Below are 26849 nucleotides of genomic sequence, written 5' to 3'. Positions count from 1 at the left end.
GCTAACATCACACCTTAAATCCTGGACTAGACAAGGCACTCAGCTAATTTAATATGTAGTGAACATGTGCATCTTCTAAAGTGCACATTAAATAAGGCAAGGGCTTCAGTGAAGTCTTGTCTCATTCAATGTGTGCTTTTCAGCACAGGGCAGGCCAGCAGAGGCCTGGTAGCTGGCCAGATAGGTCCAGATTATGGAATTCCTTTTAAAACAAAACCTAAGAAATTCCATTAAAAGACTAAGAGGGTAGTTCTTCCTCTGCCTGGCCTTCATACTTTCCTCCTTTACACAGACTTATGTAGGTAGGTAGGCAGGCCTGACTCTCTCGTCCACGTGGGAAGGAACTAACTTTACCTCTCTTTCACAGAAATGGTAAAGGAAACCAAAGGGGTGAAGGTCAGTGTTTTCAAATGTCTGTGCCTAAATTGAGGCACCTGACTCTCAAAGGTTTTCAGCAGGTGACTCATTTCTGACACCCCCATTTCAAAACAGTGACTTCAATCTTTGTTTTCTTCAGTTCCCAGTCTGTGAAGGGTTGATAAAGCTTGACCATCTTTGTGAGGCTCAGTGCATAATTGTGTAAGGGCTTGCCAGGGCGGAGCCCTGGCACCTCTGGGCTTGGCAGTTCACAGCCCCAGCACCTCTGGGCCTGGCAGTTCACAGCCCCGGCACCTCTGGGCTTGCCATGACAGTTATGAAAGTAAAACAATTGCTTGGGCCCCAGCACCTCTTTCATTACAAATTAAGCACTGGTGAGGCTCTTTGAGCTCCATGAATGAAGGAGCACTATGTGTGGAATATTGTAGTGTGTGTTCAGAGCTGAACAGACTTGAATAGAGATGGCAAATGAAGAGTTAGAGCCCTCTAGTAAGGGAGTCCAGAATGGTGCCGTCAGGAAAATTAAACAAAGAATTCACCGTTTAAATGTTTGTATTTTTAAAAAGGAAATTGGAGCAGCTTCCATCTCACTTAGACACCTGTTGATGGCACGGGAAATTGACCTCCCACTCCCCAGTCTTGTCTACAGAACACATGTTCCTAGCCCATCTTATTACACACACACACTCTCTGCTTTAATCCCTCCAGGTGCGAGAAGTTTCAAACAAGATTGTACGCTTTCCCACTGAGCAGCTCGTATCGGATCAGAACAGGGCGCTCATCTTCATGCAGTGGGGCCAGTTTATTGACCACGACATGGACTTTGGCCCTGCGACTCCAGCAACAGTCACTTTCAGCAGCAGAGAGGACTGTCAGACCAGCTGTGCCAAAAAACCACCTTGCTTCCCCATCAAGGTACTGCCAGGATTTCTCCTGGAGGGAACAGAAGACTGAGGGGGCACCTCACCTTAGAATAATAGAATCATAGACGATTAAGGTTGGAAAAGACCTCAGGAGGTCACTTAGTCCAACCCCCTGCTCAAAGCAGTACCAACCCCAACTAAATCATCCCAGCCAGGGTTTTGTCAAGCCAGGCCTTAAAAACCTCTAAGGATGGAGATTCCACCACCTCCCTAGGTAACCCATTCCAGTGCTTCACCACCCTCCTAGTGAAATAGTTTTTCCTAATATCCAACCTAGACGTCCCCCACTGCAACTTGAGACCATTGCTCCTTGTTCTGTCATCGGCCACCACTGAGAACAGCCGAGCTCCATCCTCTTTGGAACCCCCCTTCAGGTAGTTGAAAGCAACTATCAAATCCCGCCTCATTCTTCTCTTCTGCAGACTAAATCAGCCCAGTTCCCTCAGCCTCTCCTCATACATCATGTGCCTCAGCCCCCTGATCATTTCCGTTGCCCTCCGCTGGACTCTCTACAATTTGTCCACATCCTTTCTGTAGTGGGGGGGCCCAAAACTGGACACAATACTCCAGATGTGGCCTCACCAGTGCCGAATAGAAGGGAATAATTACGTCCCTCGATCTGCTGGCAATGCTCCTACTAATGCAGCCCAATATGCCATTAGCCTTCTTGCAGCAAGGGCACACTGTTGACTCATATCCAGCTTCTCGTCCCCTGTAACCCCTAGGTCCTTTTCTGAAGAACTGCTGCTGAGCCATTTGGTCCCTAGTCTGTAGCGCGGTGCATGGGATTCTTCCGTTTTAAGTGCATAACTCTGCACTTGTCCTTGTTGAACCTCATCAGATTTCATTTGGCCCAATCCTCCAATTTGTCTAGGTCACCCTGGACCCTATCCCGACCTTCCATTGTATCTACCTCTCCCCCAGCTTCGTGTCATCCACGAACTTGCTGAGGGTGCAATCCATCCCATCATCCAGATCATTACCCTTGATCAATTTCTCCTAGGGACTGGGTTTGTCAGAGTCTCTCCCTGCCCTTTTCCATGGGCAGATACCTGGAAGTGAGTCTTCCTCCCAAAGGGCATCTTGGTATGACTAAGAGGAGAGTGGGGGTGTTGTTTCTTAGATTTTAAGGCCAGAAGGGAACATTATAATCATCTAGCCTGCCCTCCTGTATAACACAGGCCAGAGAACTTCTGCTTCCAGTCACTAGATCTCATTGTGCTTTGTCTGCTAGATTAAACAGCCCCTGCTCTCAGACATCTTCTCCTCATATGAGTTCTTGTAAACTGTAATCAAGTCACCTCTTAACCTTCTCTTCTCTCCTTTAATCTCTTCTTGCGAGGCAGCTCCCAGAGGTCAAATAATTCTTCTCTGAACCCTCTCCAATCTGACAATTTCCTTTTTTAATGTGTGAACACCAAAACTGCACACAGTATTCAGTAATGGTCTCAATAATGCTGTACACAGTGGTAACACCTCTCTAATTGATATTGTCCTGCTCAAATATGTCGCATTAGCCCCCTCAGACAGAACATTGCACTGGGAGCTCATGGACAGCTGGTCTCCACCAGGAGCCCTAACTCTTTTCCACTGTCATTTATTTCCAGAGCTCAGTCTCACCGTGTAATTATGCCCTATACTCTTTGTTCCTAGATGTATGACCTGGCATTAGGCTAATAATAGTTTATGATCACATAGGCAAAGACTGTGTCATATAAATTCAAATGGGGCATAGTGTCCCTTAAATTTGGAATTTCCCAACTTTTGAGTGATTCACTTTACAATATTAATTTTATCTTAATTTTTGGTCTGGAATGTCATAATCCCCTTGTAGGCTTGTGCTAACTCACACATTATATTTATTTATTTATTTATTTGTTTGGATGTTTTACCAACTACAATAATGAGTGCTGGTCTGATACTCTGGGAACCCTTGATAGTCTTTAAAAATAACCTGATAAATAAACACCCTAATAGAGGCTCAAACTAAACATATACCCCAAATTAAAAAACACAGTAAGAGGACCAACAAAGTGCCACCGTGACTAAACAACAAAGTAAAAGATGCAGTTAGAGGCAAAAGGCATCTTTTAAAAATTGAAAGTCAAATCCTACTGAGGAAAACAGAAAGGAGCATAAACTCTGGCAAGTCAAGTGTCCAAGTGTAATTAGGCAGGGCAAAAAAGAATTTGAAGAGCAATTAGCAAAAGACTCACAAACTAATAGCAATATTTTTAAGTCCATCAGAAGCAGGAAGCTGCTAAACAATCAGAGGAGCCACTGGACGATTGAAGTTCTAAAGGAGCATTCAAGGAAGATAAGGTCACTGCGGAGAAGCTAAATGAATTCTTTGCATTAGTCTTCTTTGCAGAGGATGTCAGGGAGATTTCCATACCTGAGCCATTCATTTTGGGTGACAAATCTGAGGAATTGTTCCAGGTTGAGGTGTCAGTAGAGGAGTTTTTGGAACAAATCAACAAATATTACATAGTAATAAGTCACCAGGAACAGATGGCATTCACCCAAGAGTTCTGAAGGAACTCAAATGTGAAATTGCAGAACTATTAACTGTGGTATGTAATCTATTGAATCAGCCTCAGTACCAGATGACTGGAGGATAGTAATATGATACCAATTTTTTAAAAAGGCTCCAGAGGCAATTACAATGGCAATTACAGGCCAGTAAGCCTAACTTCAGTATCAGGCAAGTTGGTTGAAACTATAGTAAAGAACAGAATGATCACATAGATGAACACAGTTTGTTGGGGAAGAGTCAACCCAGCTTTTGTAAAGGGAAATCGTGCCTCACCAATCTATTAGAATTCTTTGATGGGGGACTACAAACATGTGGAAAAGGGTAATCCAGTGGATATAGTGTACTTGGACTTTCAGAAAGCCTTTGACAAGGTCCATCACCAAAGGCTCTTAAGCAAAATAAGCAGTCTAGGAATAAGAGGGAAGGTCCTCTTATGGATCAGTAACTGGTTAAAAGACAGGTTTCAGAGTAGCAGCCGTGTTAGTCTGTATTCGCAAAAAGAAAAGGAGTACTTGTGGCACCTTAGAGACTAACCAATGTCTCTAAGGTGCCACAAGTACTCCTTTTCTTTTTGGTTAAAAGACGGGAAACAAAGGGTAGGAATAAATGGTCAGTTTTCAGAATGGAGAGAGAGAAATAGTGGTGTCCCCCAGGGGTCTGTACTGGGACCAGTGCTGTTCAACACATTCATAAATTATCTAGAAAAAGGGATAAACAGAGAGGTGGAAAAAGGCTAATCTATTGCCCATCTTTAAAAAAGGGAAGAAGGAGGATCCTGGGAACTACAGGCCAGTCAGCCTCACCTCAGTCCCTGGAAAAATCATGGAGCAGGTCCTCAAGGAATCAATTCTGAAGCACTTAGAGGAGAGGAAAGTGATCAGGAACAGTTAGCATGGATTCACCAAGGGCAAGTCATGCCTGACTAATCTAATTGCCTTCTATGATGAGATAACTGGCTCTGTGGATGAGGGGAAAGCGGCGGACGTGGTGTTCCTTGGCTTTAGCAAAGCTTTTGACACGGTCTCCCACAGTAATCTTGCCAGCAAGTTAAAGAAGTATGGGGTGGATGAATGGACTCTAAGGTGGATAGAAAGCTGGCTAGATCATCGGGCTCAACGGGTAGGGATCAATGGCTCCATGTCTAGTTGGCAGCCGGTATCAAGTGGAGTGCCCCAAGGGTCGGTCCTGGGGCCAGTTTTGTTCAATATCTTCATTAATGATCTGGAGGATGGTGTGGATTGCACTCTCAGCAAGTTTGCAGATGACACTAAACTGGGAGGAGAGGTAGATATGCTGGAGGGTAGGGATAGGATACAGAGGGCCCTAGACAAATGAGAGGATTGGGCCAAAAGAAATCTGATGAGGTTCAACAAGGACAAGTGCAGAGTACTGCACTTAGGATGGAAGAGTCCCATGCACTGCTACAGACTAGGCACCGAATGGCTAAGCAGCAGTTCTTCAGAAAAGGACCTAGGGGTTACAGTGGACGAGAAGCTGGATAAGAGTCAACAGTGTGCCCTTGTTGCCAAGAAGGCCAATGGCATTTTGGGATGTATATGTAGGGGCATTGCCAGCAGATTGAGAGACGTGATCGTTTCCCTCTATTCGACATTGGTGAGGCCTCATCTGGAGTACTGTGTCCAGTTTTGGGCCCCACACTACAAGAAGGATGTGGAAAAATTGGAAAGAGTCCAGCGGAGGGCAACAAAAATGATTAGGGGACTGGAACACATGAGGAGAGGCTTATGAGGGAACTGGGATTGTTTAGTCTGCGGAAGAGAAGAATGAGGGGGGATTTATAGCTGCTTTCAACTACCTGAAAGGGGGTTCCAAAGAGGATGGATCTAGACTGTTCTCAGTGGGAGCTGATGACAGAACGAGGAGTAATGGTCTCAAGTTGCAGTGGGGGAGGTTTAGTTTGGATATTAGGAAAAACTTTTTCACTAGGAGGGTGGTGAAACACTGGAATGCATTACCTAGGGGGGTGGTGGAATCTCCTTCCTAAGATATTTTTAAGGTCAGGCTTGACAAAGCCCTGGCTGGGATGATTTAGTTGGGGATTGGTCCAGCTTTGAGCAGGGGGTTGGACTAGATGACCTCCTGAGGTCCCTTCCAACCCTGATAGTCTATGATTTTATGATTCTAGGTGGGAAGTTGAAGACGATACAAGATTACTCAAGATCATTAAGTCCAAAGCAGACTGTGAGGAGTTACAAAGGGGCTCACTAAATTGGGTGATTGGACAACAAAATGGCAGATGAAGTGCAAAATGTAGATAAATGCAAAGTAACGCACATTGGAAAACATAATTCCATACAAAGTGATTAGATCTAAATGGTCTGTTACCAGTCAAAAAAGAGATCTTGGAGTTATTGTGGATAGTTCTCTGAAAACATCCATTCAATGTGCAGCGGTAGTCAAAAAAGCGAACAGAATGTTAGGGACCATTAGGAAAGGAATAGATAAGACACTAAATATCATAATGCCATGGCATACACACATCTTGATTACTGTGTGCAATTCTGGTCACCCCATCTCAAAAAAGATATATTAGTATTGGAAAAGGTACAGAGAAGGGCAACAAAAACTATTAGGAGTATGGAACAGCTTCCATTGAGGAGAGATTAATAAGACTGGTACTTTTCAGCTTGGAAAAGAGATGACTAATGGGAGATATGATAGAACTCTGTAAAATCATGAAAGGTGTGGAGACAGTGAATAAGGAAATGTTATTTATTCCTTCACATAAAACAAGAATCAGGGATCACCCAATGAAATTAATAGCCAGCAAGTTTAAAACAACCAAAATAATTATTTCTTCATACAACGCACAGTCAACCTGTGGAACTTGTTGCCAGATGTTGTGAAGGCATAAATTGGTTCAACAAAGAATTAGAGAAGTTCATGGAGCACAAGTCCATGAATGGCAATTAGCCAAGATGGCCAGGGATGCAACCCCATGCTCTGGGTGTTCCTGAAGCTTTGGCTACCAGAATCTGGGACTGGATGACAGGGGATGATCACTCAATAGTTGCCCTGTTCTGTTCATTCCCTCTGGGGCACCTGGCACTGGCTACTGCCGGAAGACAGGATACTGGGCTAGATGGACCATTGGTCTGACCCAGTATGGCCGCTCTGATGTTCTTAAAAAGACCTGTCAATTACTCCCAATCAAATCATGTGTCACTGCGACACCATAATGGAAAGAGAAGTAATACACCTCCTCACACAGTGCCCTAAGGGAGAACACTCAGACACCTCTCTCTGTTATACTGATCACTCTTCAACTCAGAAGCCTCCGCTGACCAGGGGGAGTGTGTCAGGGGGAGGGAGAGGTCTCTGATGTAACCCTTCTGCCAGGTGTTGTTAACAGCAATAAGGGCTGGGTATAATTTCCTGGGGTTCCTCTTAGAATTACAAAATTAAACCATCTTGAGCCCCCAGTCAGAAACCCTGAAAAACTATGTATCTCCCCCGGGCACCCCTAAGAGGCAATACTTCCCCAGTCACAAGCACTGAATCTGTGTACAGCACAAATAAATCTTCTATTAAGATGAGAGGAAAAACAGCATTAATTAGGGGAAAATAGGAAAAATGATTTGATAGTCTGCAAACAATAAATAAAACACTTGCTCCGCAGTGTCTTGGGCATTGTCCTTTGCCTCAGTTTCCCACTTTGTGGTGTGAAAGTCCCATGAACAAGTGTCCCGTGACAGCATGCCACTCCCTCTTCCACTCTGCTGCACCCCATGCAGGGCTGTTGTCTGAGGGCAGCAAAGGGCCAGAATGCAGGGGTGCAGCAGGAGGGTTCATCGACAGCCCTTGGAGTGCATGTCTTGCTTTGCTGCTGCTGCCACCTTTCACCCCTGCACCTCTGTCGCCGCTCTGCTGCTATTGCATCTCTCACCACACGAGCCCCGCCTAGCCCGGCTAGGAGTCATCACAGCCCTCAGCCTGCTGGCAGAGGCCCCTTTTATACTGCGCCCCTCCACCCCACAGCCTGCAGCCGCACTGCCGCGTTCGCAGCTTCCACCAGGCAGCCCAGCTCTTCGTGATTTCACCAGGTAATGGGGAACTTCACTGCTGCTGCCTCCTCTGCATTGTCTTTCCCCACAACCCTGCCCCACACCGGCTCTCAGCGCAGCCCCACAGACCAGCCTGTCAACGATGTCAGCTCTAGTGATCACTGGGATGAGACACAGACTCTCTCCTCAGCTCTCTCTTTACATACCAGAAAGTGAGGATCCAGTGGCATCTAAGATCCTTAAACAGAGTTCTCACCACCAGGTAGGAACACCTGTCCCTGCCCCCTCTCTCTTTTACTTGGATTTGGCATCATTCCCCCATATTTAGTGAGAGAGGTTCAAGTTATGGAGATCCTTTGATCAGGGCAGGCTAAGTACAGTCACAGAATAAAGAAACCCCCATTTCATTACCTCTGCATCCCAGACTGCAGTGAACGAGGCCTCCTATGGGCAGTGAGTGCCCTCGGCACCCCCAGACCCAGGCTCTTGATGAAGAGTGGGAATGATCCTTGACGGAGGCCTTCATTATGCTCCCTGTTTGGCTGTTGGATGGTCACACAAGAGCAGTGACGAGCAAGATGTTTTCCTCTCTGCACCTGCCCATAAGATTGTGACCATTTCTCTGCTTGTTGCAGTGACCCAGGCCTTTGTCACCTTGAGACTGGATTAACAAAGCACTCTGTGTGTAGCCATAGCTTAAATCTAACAAGAAACTGAGGCTGTTTCAGTATGGGGCAGGGCAGGAAATGCTGCTCCGGGAGGGATAATGGCTTCTGCACTCAGTGGTAATTAATCCCGTTCATCTCTTGCTGTAGATTCCACCCAACGATCCACGAATTAAAAACCAAAGTGACTGCATTCCATTCACCCGCTCAGCCCCTGCATGCACCATGGGCAGAGCCATTCGAAACCAGATCAATGCACTCACAGCCTTCCTTGATGGCAGCATGGTGTACGGCAGTGAAGTACCTTTGGCTAACAGACTAAGGAATAATACCAACCAGCTGGGCTTGATGGCTGTTAACCAGCAATTTACTGATGAGGGATTGGAATTACTGCCATTCAGTAATGTGGAGAAAGACATCTGTGTTCTCACCAACAAAACAGCTCAAATCCGATGTTTTGTTGCAGGTAAGTCGTGTATCTGCAGCACCTGCCATTCTCTGATAGTGAGACCCAGAGTGAATGAGTCTATGGGTTCTATTTTGTTTCTTGATTTTTTTAAAAAATCCAAACAATTAAATCAGTGGAAAAAGGGGCAGAGCAGAACTCTCTAAAGATCAGGTCAGGTTGTAATAGACAAGGGTCTAGAGATGAGAAGAAACTCTCTCTCTAAAGGTGAGAAGAAGCAATCTCTCTCTTTCTCTCTCTTTCTTTGATATGGTACCTCCTGAACAATAACCCCAACCCAGCACTGGAATGAGGACTGCAGAGCTGTGCTCACAAGAGCTCAAACAGGGCCAGCAGATGCTCTACAATACTGAGGGAGCGAGGGCTTGAAGTGATACATTCCAGTAGTGCTAAAGGCCAAGCATCAGAGGCCAGACTTGTGGTAGAAAGCACAGCCAAGCTAGTGCAGCAGGCTCAACCCCAAGCCATTAACCTTGAAGACACCTCAATGGGAATATTGAAAATTTCATTGCTGGTGGAGCTAGTGCAGACTTCTCCGTGTCAGCCTGGTTCCCTGCTAATAAAGAGCTCACCTCTGTCACTGCCGCGCGTTCTCCTACCTGCACCACGATTTGGAGAATGGTAGCAGAAAAGGCCATAAACAAGAGACACAGCCAGTGCAGCAGGATCCCCTTAAAGAAAGGCCCCCATGAACGAGGGAGGATGGGTCAGGGGACTCTTTTCTCTGAGTCGGTGGATATTTAGTAGTGTTGCATTCAGCCCCTGGCGCATGCTCTCCACATCTGTAGGATGGGAATGCAGCAGTCTGGATTACTCTGGCTTGTTCTCTTCATAGAATCATAGAATATCAGGGTTGGAAGGGACCCCAGAAGGTCATCTAGTCCAACCCCCTGCTCGAAGCAGGACCAATTCCCAGTTAAATCATCCCAGCCAGGGCTTTGTCAAGCCTGACCTTAAAAACCTCTAAGGAAGGAGATTCTACCACCTCCCTAGGTAACGTATTCCAGTGTTTCACCACCCTCTTAGTGAAAAAGTTTTTCCTAATATCCAATCTAAACCTCCCCCATTGCAACTTGAGACCATTACTCCTCGTTCTGTCATCTGCTACCATTGAGAACAGTCTAGAGCCATCCTCTTTGGAACCCCCTTTCAGGTAGTTGAAAGCAGCTATCAAATCCCCCCTCATTCTTCTCTTCTGCAGACTAAACAATCCCAGCTCCCTCAGCCTCTCTTCATAAGTCATGTGCTCTAGACCCCTAATCATTTTTGTTGCCCTTCACTGGACTCTCTCCAATTTATCCACATCCTTCTTGTAGTGTGGGGCCCAAAACTGGACACAGTACTCCAGATGAGGCCTCACCAGTGTCGAATAGAGGGGAACGATCACATCCCTCGATCTGCTCGCTATGCCCCTACTTATACATCCCAAAATGCCATTGGCCTTCTTGGCAACAAGGGCACACTGTTGACTCATATCCAGCTTCTCGTCCACTGTCACCCCTAGGTCCTTTTCCGCAGAACTGCTGCCTAGCCATTCGGTCCCTAGTCTGTAGCGGTGCATTGGATTCTTCCATCCTAAGTGCAGGACCCTGCACTTATCCTTATTGAACCTCATCAGATTTCTTTTGGCCCAATCCTCCAATTTGTCTAGGTCCTTCTGTATCCTATCCCTCCCCTCCAGCGTATCTACCACTCCTCCCAGTTTAGTATCATCTGCAAATTTGCTGAGAGTGCAATCACACACCATCCTCCAGATCATTTATGAAGATATTGAACAATGAAGCTGTTTCCATTGTTGGCACTTGCTTGTGTCACTGCAGGTATAATATTGAGCTAGTGTGATGTTTTGTGTTCACCCAGACCACAGAGGGGTTCTGTCACTGCCTGCCCTGTAGCTTTGGGGGCCTTTGTGCTGTGCAGCTCTGGTTCGGTTCCCTGACACCGGTAGCCAGCTCACCCTGGCTCTTACCAGTCAAGTTACTCTTTGAATGGTGACACCAATAGTCCTTCCAGTCCAAAGGTGGGAAAGCAGCTGTCCCAGTTATTGGGTCCCTTGGGCACAACACACCATCCAGGTTGCACACTAGAGACCAGCTTGGGAGAGAAATCAATAAAAAGTTTATTTCATAGAAAAGCGCCAGATTGAGAGATGAACTGGTAAGTAGAAAGCGAACAGACAGAAGTTACACAGAAAAGACACATAAAGACAACCTGAGGCTTTACACTTTCATACTGGATAAAATCCCTTTTCTAATCAGAGTTACCTCTCGCCTTCAAACAGTTTCCCAGCATAGCCCCTAGCTATAGGAGGGATCCAGCACTCATAGGCAGTCTTCCACCTTGAGACCATCTCCCAAGTTCTGGATGAACTTTAGTACAAACTCCTTCCATTTTAAAAGAGTTTGTAGGATTTTTCTTCAGTAACTAGGGGAAAACTTCCTCTTTTCTTGGGTTCCAAAGACTGGGATTTTCTTTTCTGTTTCATGCTGTTCCCATTTCCTTTGATGGTTCCTCGTGGTTTTTTCCTGAACTGGAGAATGACTTGGTCTGGTCTGGTTGTGGGGGTGGCTCCTTTGTGCCTGATGGCTTCCTCACCCTATTGTGAGGCGATGCTGAAAGTTGCACCACAGTTACAATTACAATGTTCTATATATACCGTACGTCCATTCATAACCATAAGCTGTATTCATAGCTCATAATTACTAGTAAGTTCAATGCATTGCAACCTTTCATAAAAGACTTTACCCAATATACTCGTACAGTAAAATAACATTGGATGCAATCAGTTGGTTTAACTGCTTATTTTGGGGGGTGGGGTTTAAACCTTCTTTTCTGGGGTTGTCAGATCCTGATTGTCACAGCTCATCTTCAGACTAAGAAAGAAAGAAAGAAAGAAAGAAAGAAAGAAAGAGAAAGCAGGGGCAAAGAGCCTGTTTAGGGGCACCTATTTGTAGCATATGGGTCCCACAAGCCTCCCATCCTGGGGTCCTTCTGGAGCTCTGAAAGCCTATGTGTCAGCCACACCTGCAGGGAAGTGCAAGGTGTCAGATCATGTTCCGGAGAACCCACTCTTTCCTAATGCCCCCTTCATGGTTTCTTGCTGTGACCCCCAATTGCCTGTGGGATTGGGATCTGGCATCAGGGGAGTTTGAAAACCTTACGGGATCATAAAACTTCCATCTCAATTACCCCAAATTGGCTGAAATACTTCACTCCTCTCACCATGTCCCTGCCCTTGTTTCTCCACCTTTCATATCTCAGGCCTTTCGTTCCATTGCCATCCCTGCAGATGATATATCTTTCTGCAAACAAAGTGGCCAGTCCTGATGGGACCTAACCAGACCAGTGAGAGCAAAATACACTCTGGTGGATCACACATAGTCTGATTACCATGATGTTTAGGCACAAACCAGTATCCTATTAGCTCTCTTCCATGTCATCCTGGCATCAAGCACAGGCAAAATATTGCCACAGTTCCTATGAGACACAATTAATAAAGATTTAAAGGACACTAATATAATTAATGCCAATCATCAAGGGCTTATGGAAAATAGGTCCTATCAAATTGATTTGAGCTCTTTTTTTTATGAGTCTACCAGTTTGCTTGATAAAGATAACAGTGGCAATGTAATATATTTCCACTTCTGTAAGGCATTTGACTTGGTGCCTGGTGACATTTTGATTAAAAAACTAGACTGATAACAAAATGTGCCATTAAATGGATTAAAATCTGGCTATCTGACAGGTCTCAAATGTAATTGTAAATGAGGAATCATCATTGAGTGGGTCAGTTCCTAGTGGGATTCTGCAGGGACGAGTTCTTGGCCCTACATTATTTAACATTTTAAAATAACATTTAACATTTTTATCAATGATCTGGAAGAAAACATAAAATCATCACTAATAAAGTTTGTAGATGACACAAAAATTGGGGCAGTGGTATATAATGAAGAGGAGAGGTCATTGATATAGAGCAATCCAGATTGCATTTTAGTATGTATTTTATTATGGCTGAATATAAAGTTATACACCAACAAATGTAGGCTATACATACACAATGAGGGGCTCTATCCTGGGAAGCAGTGACTCTGAAAAGGACTTTGGGGTCATGGTGGATAATCAGCTGAACTTGAGCTCCCAGTGCTATGCTGTGGCCAAAAGGGCTAATGTGATCCTGGGTTCTATAAAGAGAGAAATCTCGAGTAGGAACAGAGGTTAGCAGAGTGGAGAGTTCCTGTCGGTGTGAGTTGCATTCACTAGGACACCTCCCCATGCTAGGCCAATGCGTTGCATTAGCTCTGAAGAGCACAGATTGCATTACTGTGTTTAGTAAATTAGGCCGAGACATTTATGACATGTTAAGAATTATCCTCTTCGCTTTGTGGAAGTCAGAAAATATGAATTCTGCATAAAATAACGGGGAGGGTAAGAGTAGCTGGGTGGTGAGTGAGAGTCTGGGGTGAAAGGGTTACTTATGGGGTTCTTGGGAGGGAGCATGGACCTACTCAGTGGGAGGAGCAGTAGGGGGTTGAGGGGAAGGAGATGTGATTACAAGGGGAACAAGGCTGGGAGACTGAAATAAGTGGTTTTGATTTCCACAGGTGACACTCGAGCCAATGAAATGCCAGAGCTGACATCTTTGCACACACTTTTTCTCCGGGAGCACAATCGCTTGGCCAGAGAGCTGAGGAGATTAAATCCACACTGGGATGGAGAGAAGCTCTACCAGGAGGCCCGGAAGATCATAGGTGCCATGATCCAGGTACCAATTGTAATGACTGGTTTCCCGCAGCCATGCTGCCTTGGGCTGTGAGCTTATAGGCAAAGCATGGTCAGGTTTCATCAGTGCTTGAAAATGGGACCATCAAGGGAAATCTGTGTTCCTACAGGAAGAGGCAAAAGGGGTTAGGGAGGTGGTGCTTTTCCTTCTGAGTCAGTTCTGAACCAATGCCCAATGTGGTGCTGGGGAACTGTGCTACTGGAGATGCTGTCTGAAACCAAGCTGTGACCTCATCAGGTCAATAGATAGTCCTTGGCACTGTTCAGAGGGGAGTAGGTGTTGGGCTTTGCCAAATTCCAATTTGACATCCCTAAATTCCTCTGGATATAATAGATATAAAGTAGATATATGTTCTATGCAAGTGGTGTCTGCATTTCCGTGGTGGGTGAAAAGATACTGTATATCTGGTTTGAAGTATTTGGGATGGCAGATGTCACATGGATGTAAGATATGGCAGTAGCTGAGGGATGCTGAGAAGGGTGTTCCTCTTTAACACCCTCTCATCAGCTGCTGAGAACTTCTGGAAAATGTTCCTTTTTGGCTAAGCAATCAGATGCCTGATGCCAGCCCCTCAGAGACTCCCTGTCTGAAAGCAAGAGCACACAATGGCCACTGCTGAGTTATGCAGGTGGGGGAAATCACTTTTCACTGTGGGGAGTGGGGAGTCTTGTCTGTCTTGTCAGACTTCCTGCCTAGACCTCTCTGAGAAATATGGGGACAAAGAAAGTAGGAGGGAGCAACATTGTGTAAATGCTGTGGGTTTAAATTTTAAAATGCTGGATGGGCATTGAATTAACATTGCTCTGACTGTTAGACTGTGCCCTGAGGAACGGGCTGCTCAGTGCAGGTTTGCTCTGGGGATGCACACAAGGAGTCACAATTTTTCTGGTGGTCCCCTGTTGTGATGTGGAAGAAAAGCTCCTACAGCCCTTAGCAGCACACAGCATATCCCCCTCCTCTTCACTCTGCATCAACAGCACATCCAGTCAACTCCACTGTCTGCAGGGCTGTATTAGGCCAGGGAATACCATGTTGGGGAAACCAGTATTTTTCTTATGCTCCACTTGTTCAGATTCTCCCTTTAATATTAGAAAAGGGTCTTCAGCGGTAGCTGGTTTGGAGTTTTCGGCTGGGATGATTTTCTGATGGAAACTGCGGTTTCAGCATTTGAGTTTACTAAGTCTTTTGACACAGTCCCACATGACATTCCTGTAAGCAAACTAGAGAAACATGGCCTAGATTAAATTAATATAAAATGGGTGCTTAACTGGTTGAAAGACAACACTCAAGGAGTGGTTACCAATGGTCTGTTGTCAAACTGGGAGGATGTTATGTAGTGGTGCCTCACGGGGGTCTGTCCTGGGCCTGGTATTATTTGCTGTTTTCATTAATGATTTTGGTAATAGAGTGGAGAGCATGCTTTTAAAATTTGGAAATGACAACAAGCTGGGAGGACATTGGAGGACAGGATTAGAATTCAGAACAACCTTGACAAATTGGAGAATTTGTCTGAATTCAACAAGATGGAATGCAGTAAAGACAAGTGCAAAGTACTTTGCCTAGGAAGGAAACATCACACGCACAACTACAAAATGGGAAACAACATGCTCGGCAGTGGTACTACTGAACAGGATTTTGGGATTACCATGGATCACAAACTGAATATGAGTTAACAATGTGATGCAGCTGCGAAAAAGGCTAATATTATTCTGGGGCATATGAATAAGAGTGTCATATGTGAGACACTGGAGGTAATTGTTTTGCTCTACTCAGCACTTGTGAGGCCTCAGCTGGAGTACTGTGTCCAGTTCTGGGTTCCACCCTCTAGGAAAGATTGGAATAAATTGGAAAGAGTCCAGAGGAGAATTACAAAAATGATCAAAGGTTTAGAAAACCTGACCTATGAGGACACAAACTGGGCATGTTTAGTCGTAAGAAAAAAAGACTGGGGGGGGGGGTCTGATAACAGTCTTCAAATATGTGAAGGGCTGTTATAGAGGACAGTGGTCAGTTGTTCTCCACATCCACTGAAGGTAGGATAAGAAGTAATGGGCTTAATCTGCAGCAAGGGAAATTTACTTTAGATATTAGGAAAAACTTTCTAACTCAGAGGATAGTGAAGTACTGGAACAGGTTACTAAGGGAGATTGTGGAATCCTCATCCCTGGCGGTTTTAAGAACAGGTTGGACAAACACCTGTCAGGGATGGTCCAGGTTTACTTGGTCCTGGCCTAGCACAGGGGAATGGACTAGATGACCTCTCAAGGTCCCTTCCAGCCCAACATTTCTATGATTTTGGCATTTCCTAAACAAAATATTTTGGACTATTTTGTTCTGCAAACATTGTTGAAATTTCAACTTTTCATTCTGACTAGGGTCGGATATAAATGTTGAAATATTGCAATTTCCCACAGGATGGAAATTCTGACTTTTGCTCAGCTCTAACTCCAGCCTTTATAGTTGTAGAGAAAACCTTGAAAATGTGAAATGAGTGTGATGCCTGCCTGAATCGTCAGAGGGCTTGAAACAATAGCTCTGAGATGCGTGGGCTGCCCCTATCAAGGTTCCTTCCCCACTGTGTCAAGGTTCCTTCCCCACTCTGAACTCTAGGGTACAGATGTGGGGACCTGCATGAAAACCTCCTAAGCTTACTTTTACCAGCTTAGTTTAAAACTTCCCCAACGTACAAACTATTTTACCCCTTGCCCTTGGTTTTCCACTGCCACCACCAAACATTTCTCTGGGTTCCTGAGAAAATGTTGTTTGGAAACGTCTTTCTCCCCAAAAATCCTCCCAACCCTTGCACCCTACTTCTTGGGGAAGGTTTGGTAAAAATCCTCACCAATTTGCATAGGTGACCACAGACCCAAGCCCTTGGATCTTAGAACAATGAAAAAAAGCATTCAGTTCTTGAAAAGAAACATTTTAATAGAAGAAACAGTAAAAAGAAAAGGATCACCTCTGTAAGATCAGGATGGTAAATACCTTACAGGGTAATTAGATTCAAAACATAGAGAATCCCTCTAGGCAAAACCTTAAGTTACAAAAAAGACACACAGACAGGAATATTCATTCTATTCAGCACAACTATTTTCTCAGCCATTTAAAGAAATCATAATCTAACACATACCTAGCTAGATTACTTACTAAGTTCTAAGACTCCATTCCTCTTCTGTCCCTGGGAAAAGCATCACACAGACAGACACAGACCCTTTGTTTTTCTCCCTCCTCCCAGCTTTTGAAAGTATCTTGTCTCCTCATTGGTCATTTTGGTCAGGTGCCAGCGAGGTTACCTTTAGCTTCTTAACCCTTTACAGGTGAAAGGATTTTTCCTCTGGCCAGGAGGGATTTTAAAGGTGATTACCCTTCCCTTTATATTTATGACACGCCCCCCAAATCACAGCTAGGGTGAAACGCTGGCTGGGATTTCTTCCTGGAGCTCTAGGAAAAACAGAGTTAATAAGACACATGCATCTCTAAATATACTACCAAGTACATAAAGACTAACAATATTTTCCACATCTCAAGGACGATTTTAACCAGTTGATTCTGGGAAACTTTCACAGGAGAGTGCATCAGCCGCTTTGTTAGAGGCTCCTGAGATGTGTTGGATGTTGAAATCAAAATCTTGGAGAGCTAAACTCCACCGAATAAGTTTTTTGTTATTTCCCATGGTGGTATGAAGCCAACGTAGTGCAGCATGGTCGGTTTGCAGGTGGAAATGCTGTCCCCAAACATATGGGCGTAGCTTTTCCAGAGCGTAGACAATGGCGTAACATTCTTTTTCACTGACTGACCAATTGCTTTCCCTCTCAGACAGATTTTTGCTGAGAAACACTACAGGGTGGAATTCTTGATCAGGTCCTTTCTGCATTAAAACTGCTCCCACACCACGCTCGGATGCACCTGTGATTACTAGGAACGGTTTGTCAAAGTCTGGGACCCTTAGTACAGGGTCAGACATGAGTGTCGCTTTAAGCTGGTTAAAGGCCTTCTGACACCATTCGGTCCACTGAACAGCATTTGGCTGTTTCTTTTTGGTTAGTTCTGTCAGTGGGGCGGTGATTTGGCTGTATTGCAGTACAAATCGCCTGTAATAACCAGCCAAGCCTAAGAAGGATTGAACCTGTTTCTTTGACTTTGGGACAGGCCACTTTTGGATAGCATCCACTTTGGCCTGTAGGGGGTTGATAGTTCCTTGACCCACCTGGTGTCCAAGGTAAGTCACTCTGTTTAGGCCTATTTGACACTTCTTAGCCTTAACAGTTAGTCCTGCCTCCCTTATGTGCTCAAGGACTTTCTGTAGATGTTCCAGGTGTTCTGCCCAGGAATCCGAAAATATGGCCACATCGTCAAGGTAGGTGACTGCATATTCTCCTAATCCTGCTAGGAGACCATCTACAAGTCTTTGGAAGGTGGCGGGTGCATTCCGCAGCCCGAAAGGGAGTACATTAAATTCATACAGCCCGACATGTGTGGTGAAGGCTGACCTTTCCTTGGCAGATTCATCTAGCGGTACCTGCCAGTACCCCTTGGTTAAGTCCAAGGTAGAGATGAACTGGGCCCGTCCCAGTTTCTCTAATAGTTCATCTGTGCGTGGCATTGGATAGTTGTCTGGGCGAGTTACAGCATTTAGCTTACGGTAGTCCACGCAAAAACGTATCTCCCCATCTGGTGTGGGAACTAGAACCACTGGAGATGCCCATGCACTTCCAGAGGGGCGGATTACCCCCATCTGTAACATATCCTGGATCTCCCGTTCTATAGCAGTTTTAGCTTGAGGAGACACTCGGTAAGGTTGGACTCTAATTGGGCGAGCATTACCTGTGTCAATGGAGTGGTATGCCCGTTCAGTCAGTCCTGGGTTGGCTGAGAACGTCGGCGCATAGCTAGTGCACAGCTCCTTGATCTGCTGTCACTGCATACGCCCAAGGGTCATGGAGAGGTTCACCTCTTCCACACCACCAGCACTTTTCCCTTCGTAGGAGACACCTTTAGGCCACTCAGCGTCGTCTCCTCCCTGGGCTGTAAACTGACAAACCTTTAATTCTCTGGAATAAAAGGGCGTTAGAGAATTAATATGGTACACCTTAGGCTTTTGGTTGGAGGTGGGGAATGCTATGAGATAATTAACAGCTCCCAGGCGCTCCTGGACCATGAATGGCCCTTCCCACGATGCTTCCATTTTATGGGCCTGGAGCATCTTTAAGACCATGACCTGGTCCTCTACTTTGAAGGAACGCTCTCTGGCATGTTTATCATACCAGGCTTTTTGCTCTTTTTGAGCATCCTGTAAGTTTTCTTTAGCAAGGGCTAAAGAGGTTCGGAGGGTGTTTTGTAGGTTGGTTACAAAGTCCAGAATATTAGTTCCTGGAGAAGGTGTAAATCCCTCCCATTGCTGCTTCACCAACTGTAATGGCCCCTTAACCTCGCGGCCATATACAAGTTCAAATGGGGAAAACCCTAAACTGGGGTGTGGTACAGCTCTGTAGGCAAAGAGCAACTGCTGCAACACTAGGTCCCAATCATTGGAGTGCTCATTTACGAATTTACGTATCATGGCCCCCAAAGTTCCATTAAACTTCTCCACCATGCCATTTGTTTGATGGTGGTAAGGAATGGCAACGAAGTGATTTACCCCATGAGCTTCCCAAAGGTTTTCCATAGTTCCTGCCAGGAAATTAGTTCCTGCATCTGTGAGGATGTCGGAGGGCCAACCTACCCTGGCAAAAATGTCTGCTAGTGCCTGGCACACACTTTTAGCCCTGGTGTTGCTTAGAGCTACTGCTTCCGGCCATCGGGTGGCAAAATCCATGAAAGTCAGTATATACTGCTTTCCTCTGGGTGTCTTTTTCGGAAAAGGACCCAGAATATCCACAGCTACTCACTGAAATGGAACTTCAATGATGGGGAGTGGCTGGAAAGGGGCTTTGACCTGGTCTTGGGGTTTTCCCACTCTTTGGCATACTTCACAAGACTGCACATAGGTAGAAACATCCTTGCCCATTCCCTCCCAGTGGAATGACCCCCCCAACCGGTCTTTGGTCCTGTTCACCCCAGCATGGCCACTAGGGTGATTGTGGGCTAAGCTCAAGAGCTTGGCCCGGTATTTAGTTGGAACTACCAACTGTCTCTGAGGATGCCAGTCTTCCTGGTGTCCACCAGAAAGAGTTTCCTTGTATAAAAGTCCTCTTTCTACAACAAACCTGGATCGATTAGAAGAGCTGAGAGGTGGTGGGTTGCTCTGTGCCGCCGTCCAAGCTCTCTGGAGGCTTTCATCTGCTTTCTGTTCGGTCTGGAACTGTTCCCTTGATGCTGGAGACATCAGTTCCTCATTGGATTGTGGACCTATGCTTGGTCCCTCTGGAAGCGATGTAGGGGATGGGGCTGTTTCTGTTGACTGTGAACCGCTCTCCGCTGGGGCACTCTGTTGGGGTTCAGGCTCCGGCTGAGCCTCTTGGGTAGGGTTATGGGCTGCTGCCGGTTCAGGTTCGGTGGGGCCCTCTGGTGTTAGGGTTGCAAGTACTGGATTCAGTGCTGGCAATGGGTCTGGTGCTGGTTGTTCTGCCGGTTCCAGTTCTGGGACTGGCTCTATCTGGGTCTCTGGGACTGGATCCACTACTGCTGTTGCAGACATTGGCCTGGGGTCTGGGTTCATCACCTCTGACCAAGTCCTGGTAGAAGTTTCCGGAACAGCGCTAGGCGTGACGGTTGGTTTAGTCTGGCTGCGGGTGACCATTCCCACCCTCTTGGCTGACTTCATATAATTGGCCAAGTCTTCCCCCAACAGCATGGGGATGGGATAATCATCACAGACTGCAAAAGTCCACATTCCTAACAAGCCCTTGTACTGGACAGGCAACCTGGCTGTAGGCAAATTGAAAGAGTTGGACTTGAAGGGTTGAATCGTCACTTGGATCTCTGGATTGATTAAATTGGGGTCCGCTAAGGAAGCATGGATAGCCGACACCTGTGCTCCAGTGTCCCTCCACGCTGTGACCTTCTTCCCGCCCACACTCACAGTTTCCCTCCGCTCCAAGGGTATCTGGGCCTAAGGATCTCTGGTGTGATTCCGGTGCAATGAACTGTAATCTGTTGGGGTTCTTGGGGCAGTTGGCCTTTACATGCCCCGGCTCATTACATTTAAAACATCGTCCAGCTGACGGGTCACTGGGGCGAGGTGGGTTGCTGGAGAACGGTGTGGCGGGATGATAAGGTGTCTGGAGGGTTCTTTGGGGGGTAGGTGGGGCCTTGGGCGGCCCCCGGTAATAGGGTGTGGTCTGGGGTTGTCCCTTCTGGTCTCCGCTCCAACTGTGACCAGTTTTCTTCTTCTCTGCCACCTCCACCCATTTGGCTCCAATCTCTCCTGCCTCGATTACAGTTTTGGGCTTCCCATCTAGGATGTATCTTTCTATTTCCTCAGGAACACCCTCTAAGAATTGTTCCATTTGCATTAGGAAGGGCAAATCTACTGGAGATTCAACACTTGCTCCTGATATCCAGACATCCCAATGTTTCACAGTGTGGTAGGCATGTCGGGTAAATGACACGTCTGGTTTCCACCTTAGGGCTCTGAACCTCCGACGAGAATGCTCGGGTGTTAGCCCCATTCTGACTCTCGCCTTGGTTTTAAACAGTTCATACTTGTTCATGTGGTCCTTAGGCATTTCAGCCGCCACTTCAGCTAAGGGTCCACTGAGCTGTGGCCTCAGCTCTACCATGTATTGGTCTGTAGAGATGCCATACCCAAGGCAGGCCCTTTCGAAGTTTTCTAAGAAGGCCTCAGTATCATCGCCTGCCTTGTAGGTGGGGAACTTTCTGGGATGGGAAGTGGTACCTGGAGAAGGATTGCTAGGGTTTGTTGGTATATTCTGCTGAGCCTTTACCTTCTCCATCTCCAGTTCATGCTTCATTTCTTTGTCCCTTGCCTCCATTTCTTTGTCCCTTGCCTCCATTTCTTTGTCCCTTGCCTCCATCTCCCTCCTGTGGGAAGTGTCCATTTCTTTTTCCCTTGCCTCCTTTACATCCTTCTCCATCCACATGAGTTCTATCTGTCTTTCATATTCCTTTTGTTTTTCCTTAGCCTCAAACCTGGCTAATTCCAGCTTTTGTTGAACCGTGGAGTCTGTCATCCTAACCTCTCTGTTTTTAACTAACTGAATCTAACTTTACACCCGAGAGTTAGACAGAAAACCAAAACAAAACTAAAAAAAAAGACTTGGCTTGTAAAATTTTGCTGTGCTGAATAGAATACCTATATTCTCTGATAGTGATTGTCAGCCTACAGAAAAATAAAAAAAAAATAAAAAAAAATAAACCAACCACAAAACCTAACCTTTTGTCTCCAGGCAAATTTGCAGAAATCCCCTCAAGTTACTCTTAGGTAAAAAAACAAAAACAAAAACTTTCAGGTCTGTGAAGACTGGTGAATTTCCCTGCAGGAGGTTAACTACTCTGCCTTAGGTAGAGAAAACCTGTCTCTGCTCTGGCCCCAAAGCAAAGCAAAAAAGGGATTTTAAAGGTGATTACCCTTCCCTTTATATTTATGACAGCCCCATTCATTGCTTTGGGGTCTCGAGTGCAGATAAGAACATAAGAATGGCCATACTGGGTCAGACCAAAGGTCCATCCAGTCCAGTATCCTGTCTCCTGACAGTGGCCAATGCCAGGTGCCCCAGAAGGAGTAAACCTAACAGGTAATGATGAAGTGATCTCGCTCCTGCCATCCATCTCCACCCTCTGACAAACAGAGGCTAGGCACAGCATTCCTTACCCATCCTGGCTAATAGCCATTAATGGTCTTAACCTCCATGAATTTATCCAGTTCTCTTTTAAACCCTGTTATAGTCCTAGCCTTCACAACCTCCTCAGGCAAGGAGTTCCACAGGTTGGCTGTGCACTGAGTGAATAAGAACTTCCTTTTATTTGTTTTAAACTTGCTACCCATTAATTTCATTTGGTGGCCCCTAGTTCTTATATTATGGGAACAAGTAAATAACTTTTCCTTATTCACTTTCTCCACACCATTCATGGTTTTATATACCTCTATCATATCCCCCCTTAGTCTCCTCTTTTCCGAGCTGAAAAAGCCTAGCCTCTTTAATCTCTCCTCATATGGGACCCATTCCAAACCCTAATAATTTTAGTTGCTCTTCTCTGAACCTTTTCTATTGCCAGTATATCTTTTTTGAGATGAGGGAACCACATCTGTACGCAGTATTCAAGGTGTGGGTGTACCATGGACTTATATAAGGGCAATAAGATATTCTCCGTCTTATTCTCTATCCCTTTTTTAATGATTCCTAACATCCCGTTTGCTTTTTTGACTGCCGCTGCACACTGCATGGACGTCTTCAGAGAACTATCCACGATGACTCCAAGATCTTTCTCCTGATTAGTTGTAGCTAAATTAGCCCTCATCATATTGTATGTATATTTGGGGTTATGCTCAATAATGGTGATAATTTAAATGTCAGCACTATTAACTCTTCTGCAAATTGGTTATAGTATGCAAGAAAGGAGGGACCGGATGTCACAGATCTGCACAGGCTGCTGGAAACAGCATCTCCCTTTGGAGCCACAAGTGGATGGTGTTTGGGAGACACTGCCACTTTCAGCCCTCATCTGACTTGTGGAGCCGAAAGGTCAGAGGGGAGGGGCAGAGCCCCCCCAAGAGGGAGGCCAGTGCCTGAGCTCTCGGCTGGGGAAGCTCCCCTGAGAATTTTTACTCACCCAGCGGCACTCTGGCCCTTCGGCGGCACTTCAGTGGTGGGTCCTTCAGTGCTGCCGAAGACCCAGAGTGACCGAAGGAACCAGTTCTTCAGCTTCTGGCAGCTCATCACTGGTTAGAAGGGACCGCAAGTGTCATCTACTTTAACCCACTGCCAAGGATTTCTTGTATCAAAACCAGATTTCTCAAACTGGGGTTTGCAGACCCCTGAGGGTCCCTGAGGGGCTCTGCTGATCTCCCCATCCCTCCATCAACTCCTGCCCCTCCCTCCCAGCGCTTCCTGCATGCCAAAAGTCTGGCGAGGCAGTGGGGCTAAGGCAGGCTTCCTACCTGCTCTGGCTCCGTGCCGCTCCTGGAAGTGGCCGACATGTCCCTGCAGCCCCTGCGGGGTGGTGTCCGCACGTTGCCCCCGCCCCAAGTGCTGAGTCCGCAGTTCCCATTGGCTGTGAACTGCTCCCACACCCAAACTCCCTTCCAGAGCCTGCATCCTACTCCCTCTCCTGCACCCCAACCCTCTGCTCCAGCCCGGTGAAAGTGAGTGAGCGTGGGGGAAAGCGAGCAACAGAGGGAGGGGGGATGGAGTGAACAGGGATGGGGCCTTGGAGAAGGGGTGGGGCATGGCCTCAGGGAAGGGGGCAGGGAAAGGGCTGAGTGGAGGGCCTTGGGGGTCCCCGAAAAATTTTAAATCAAGGGTGTCCTTGGGTTGCTAAAGTTTGAGAAGCACTGGTCTTAACCATACAAGACAGCCTGCTATCCTGCCTCCTTTGGAAAACCTCCAGTGTGGGAGTTTCCATGACCTCCAGAGGCCTCTGTTCCATTGCCCTACTGCTCTTACAGTTAGGAAGTTTTTCCTGAGATTTAATCTAAATCTGCTATGCTGTAGTTTTTACCGATTTCCTCTTGTACTGTCCTCTATGGCAAGAGACAACAACTTTTCTCCATCTTTTTTATGGCAGTCTTTTAAGTATTTGAAGATCGTATTATGTCCTCCTTTAATCTCCTCTTTTCCAAACTAAACATACCCGATTCCTTCAGCCTTTGCTTATATGGCTTGTGTTCCATTCCTTTGATCATCTTTGTCCCTCACCTCTGGATCCTTTCCAGTTTCTCTTCATCCTTTCTACACATTGGTGACCAAAACTGGACACTGTACTCCAGCTGAGGCCTAACCAGCTTTAGGTTAATACAACCTAAAATTGCATTTGCTTTTTTTGCAACAGCATCACATTGCTGACTCATGTTGAAGCTGTGATCCACCACAACCCCCAGAGCCTTCTCAGCAGTGCTGCTGCCAAGCCAGTTTTTCCCCCATTCTGTGTTTGTGCATTTGTTTTTTCTTCCCTAAGTGTAGCACCTCACATTTGTCTTTGTTGAAATTCATTTTGTTGTCTAGCCCAGTTCTCCAGTTTATCAAGATCCCTCTGAATTTTAGCTCTACCCTCTAAAATGTTGGCAACCACCCCCAGCTTTGTGTCATCTGCAAACTTGATCAGTGTGCTCTCTATACCTACATCCAGGTCATTAATAACAATGTTAAATAACACTGGGCCCAGAACAGATCCCAGTGGAACTCCACCCAAGACCTCCTTCCAATCTGACATCATTCCATTAATAGTTACTCTTTGTTTGTGGTTGTTTAACACATTATGTATTCACTTAATGGTAGTTCCACTGAGCCCGCATTTCTCCCACTTACTTATCAGAATGTCTTGTGGGACTGTGTCAAAAGACTTGCTAAAGTCAGGGTATTTATGTCCACCGCATTCCCCCCATCCACTAAACGAGTTACCCTGTCAAAGAAGGAAATCAAGGTGGTCTGACATGATTTGTTCTTGATAAATCCATGTTGGCTGCTTGTGATCACCCTTCAGCCTCCAGGTTTTCGCAAATTAACTGTTTTGTACATTGCTCTAGTAGCTTCCCAGGGATGGAGGTCAGGCTGACTGGTCTGTAGTTTCCTGGCTCCTCCTTTTTCCTCTTTTTAAAGATGAGCCCCAGATTTGCCCTTATCCAGTCTTCCGGGACCTCTCCTATCATCCATGAGTTTGCAAATATTATTGCCAGTGGCTTTGAGAGTTCTTCAGCTAATTCCTTCAGCACCCTGGGATAAATAACATCAGGCCCCACTGACTTGAATTCATTCAGATTAGTCAGAAGATCTCTGATGTGTTCTTTACTTATCCCGATCTGCGTCCCTTCCCCTTTACTGTCTATGGTAACTTCGCTAGTCGTCCAGTCATGTGTTATTTGGTGTGTGAAAACTGAAGCAAAGTAGACATTGAGCAGCTCTTCTTTCCTATCATCTTCCATTACCAGTTCACCTTCTCCACTGAACAGCGGACCCTCAGCATCCCTGATCTTCCCTTTTTTGTCTGACATATTTGCTGATCCCCTTCTTGTCTCTAACATTCCTTGCCAGCTGTAACTTATTCTTTGCCTTGGCTCTCCTGATTCTGTCCCTACACACTCACGCTATCCCATGTATCCTTCCTTGGTGCCATGCCCCTCCTTCCATTTCTTGTATGGATCCCTTTTGGTTTGTAGATAGCTATGAAGATCCTCATGCAGCCACATTGGCCTCTTGTGGCTTTTCTTTTCTTTTCTCTGCATTGGAATAGCTTGATATTGAGCATCTAGGATTACATCTTTTAGGAACCACCAGCCCCCTTTGACTGGCAAGGTCAAAGAAATGTGCCTTGCACCTGGAGTGGAAAGCAAGGAGATATGGGATGGTCCTTGATTCTTGGGGGATTTCATTGCACTGTGTCAGACTAAACCTGGAAAAAGTCTTGTCTCCTACACCAATGATCTTTACTCTGATTGTTGAGAGTTCCATTGTGCCAGAGGGGCAGAGTTGTCGATCACAGGTTTCATCCAGGAGCTTTAGCTAGTCTTTTAGATACCCTGGGACTGAGACCTTGAACTTAATGTGAAATTCTATGGTAAGCAAGTGTAGGAAGTAGAGGACAGGTCTGATGTGCTCACAGTAGCCTGCTGGGGCATGTTTTAATTCTTTTCTGAGCAAACATGAAGGGTAGAAACTTTGTTATTTGTAATGAAAGCTGAGATTCTGAAAAAATTGCATGGCTGGGGAAGCCGCAGCCATATGCAGAGGACTTTTGTGCTGACACCCAAATCTGGCCTGCCCGAGGATGCATCCCTGACCATGTGATAAAATGGCCAGGTGTAGAAAGGACCATGAGTCTGTGCCACAAAGTTAGGAAGTAAGTTACAATCTGGTACCTGGGACTAAAGTGTGTTTGGGTGAAAAGAGTGTCTGGCCAAGTCAACAGAGAGATTGTTGGGTAGCCCCTGTCCTGTGCACTTTCTCTGCTCCCATTTTGTA

At 45.9% G+C, this 26849-nt stretch overlaps 1 protein-coding gene across 1 annotated transcript in view; it reads left to right on the top strand.

Moving 5' to 3' along the window:
* The window catches only part of LOC142000231 (eosinophil peroxidase-like), a 77567-nt gene that overhangs the window by 34083 nt on the left and 16635 nt on the right, over positions 1–26849 (top strand). The window contains 3 exon segments of the mRNA XM_074974325.1: positions 1087–1293; positions 8678–8993; positions 13595–13755. Coding sequence (XP_074830426.1) covers positions 1087–1293; positions 8678–8993; positions 13595–13755 — 684 coding nt within the window.

This window comes from Natator depressus, chromosome 17, assembly GCF_965152275.1.
Source record: "Natator depressus isolate rNatDep1 chromosome 17, rNatDep2.hap1, whole genome shotgun sequence".
NCBI classification, from domain to species: domain Eukaryota; kingdom Metazoa; phylum Chordata; order Testudines; family Cheloniidae; genus Natator; species Natator depressus.
The sequence above is the reverse complement of the archived record's forward strand: the minus strand, read 5'-3'. Positions and strand labels throughout refer to the sequence as shown.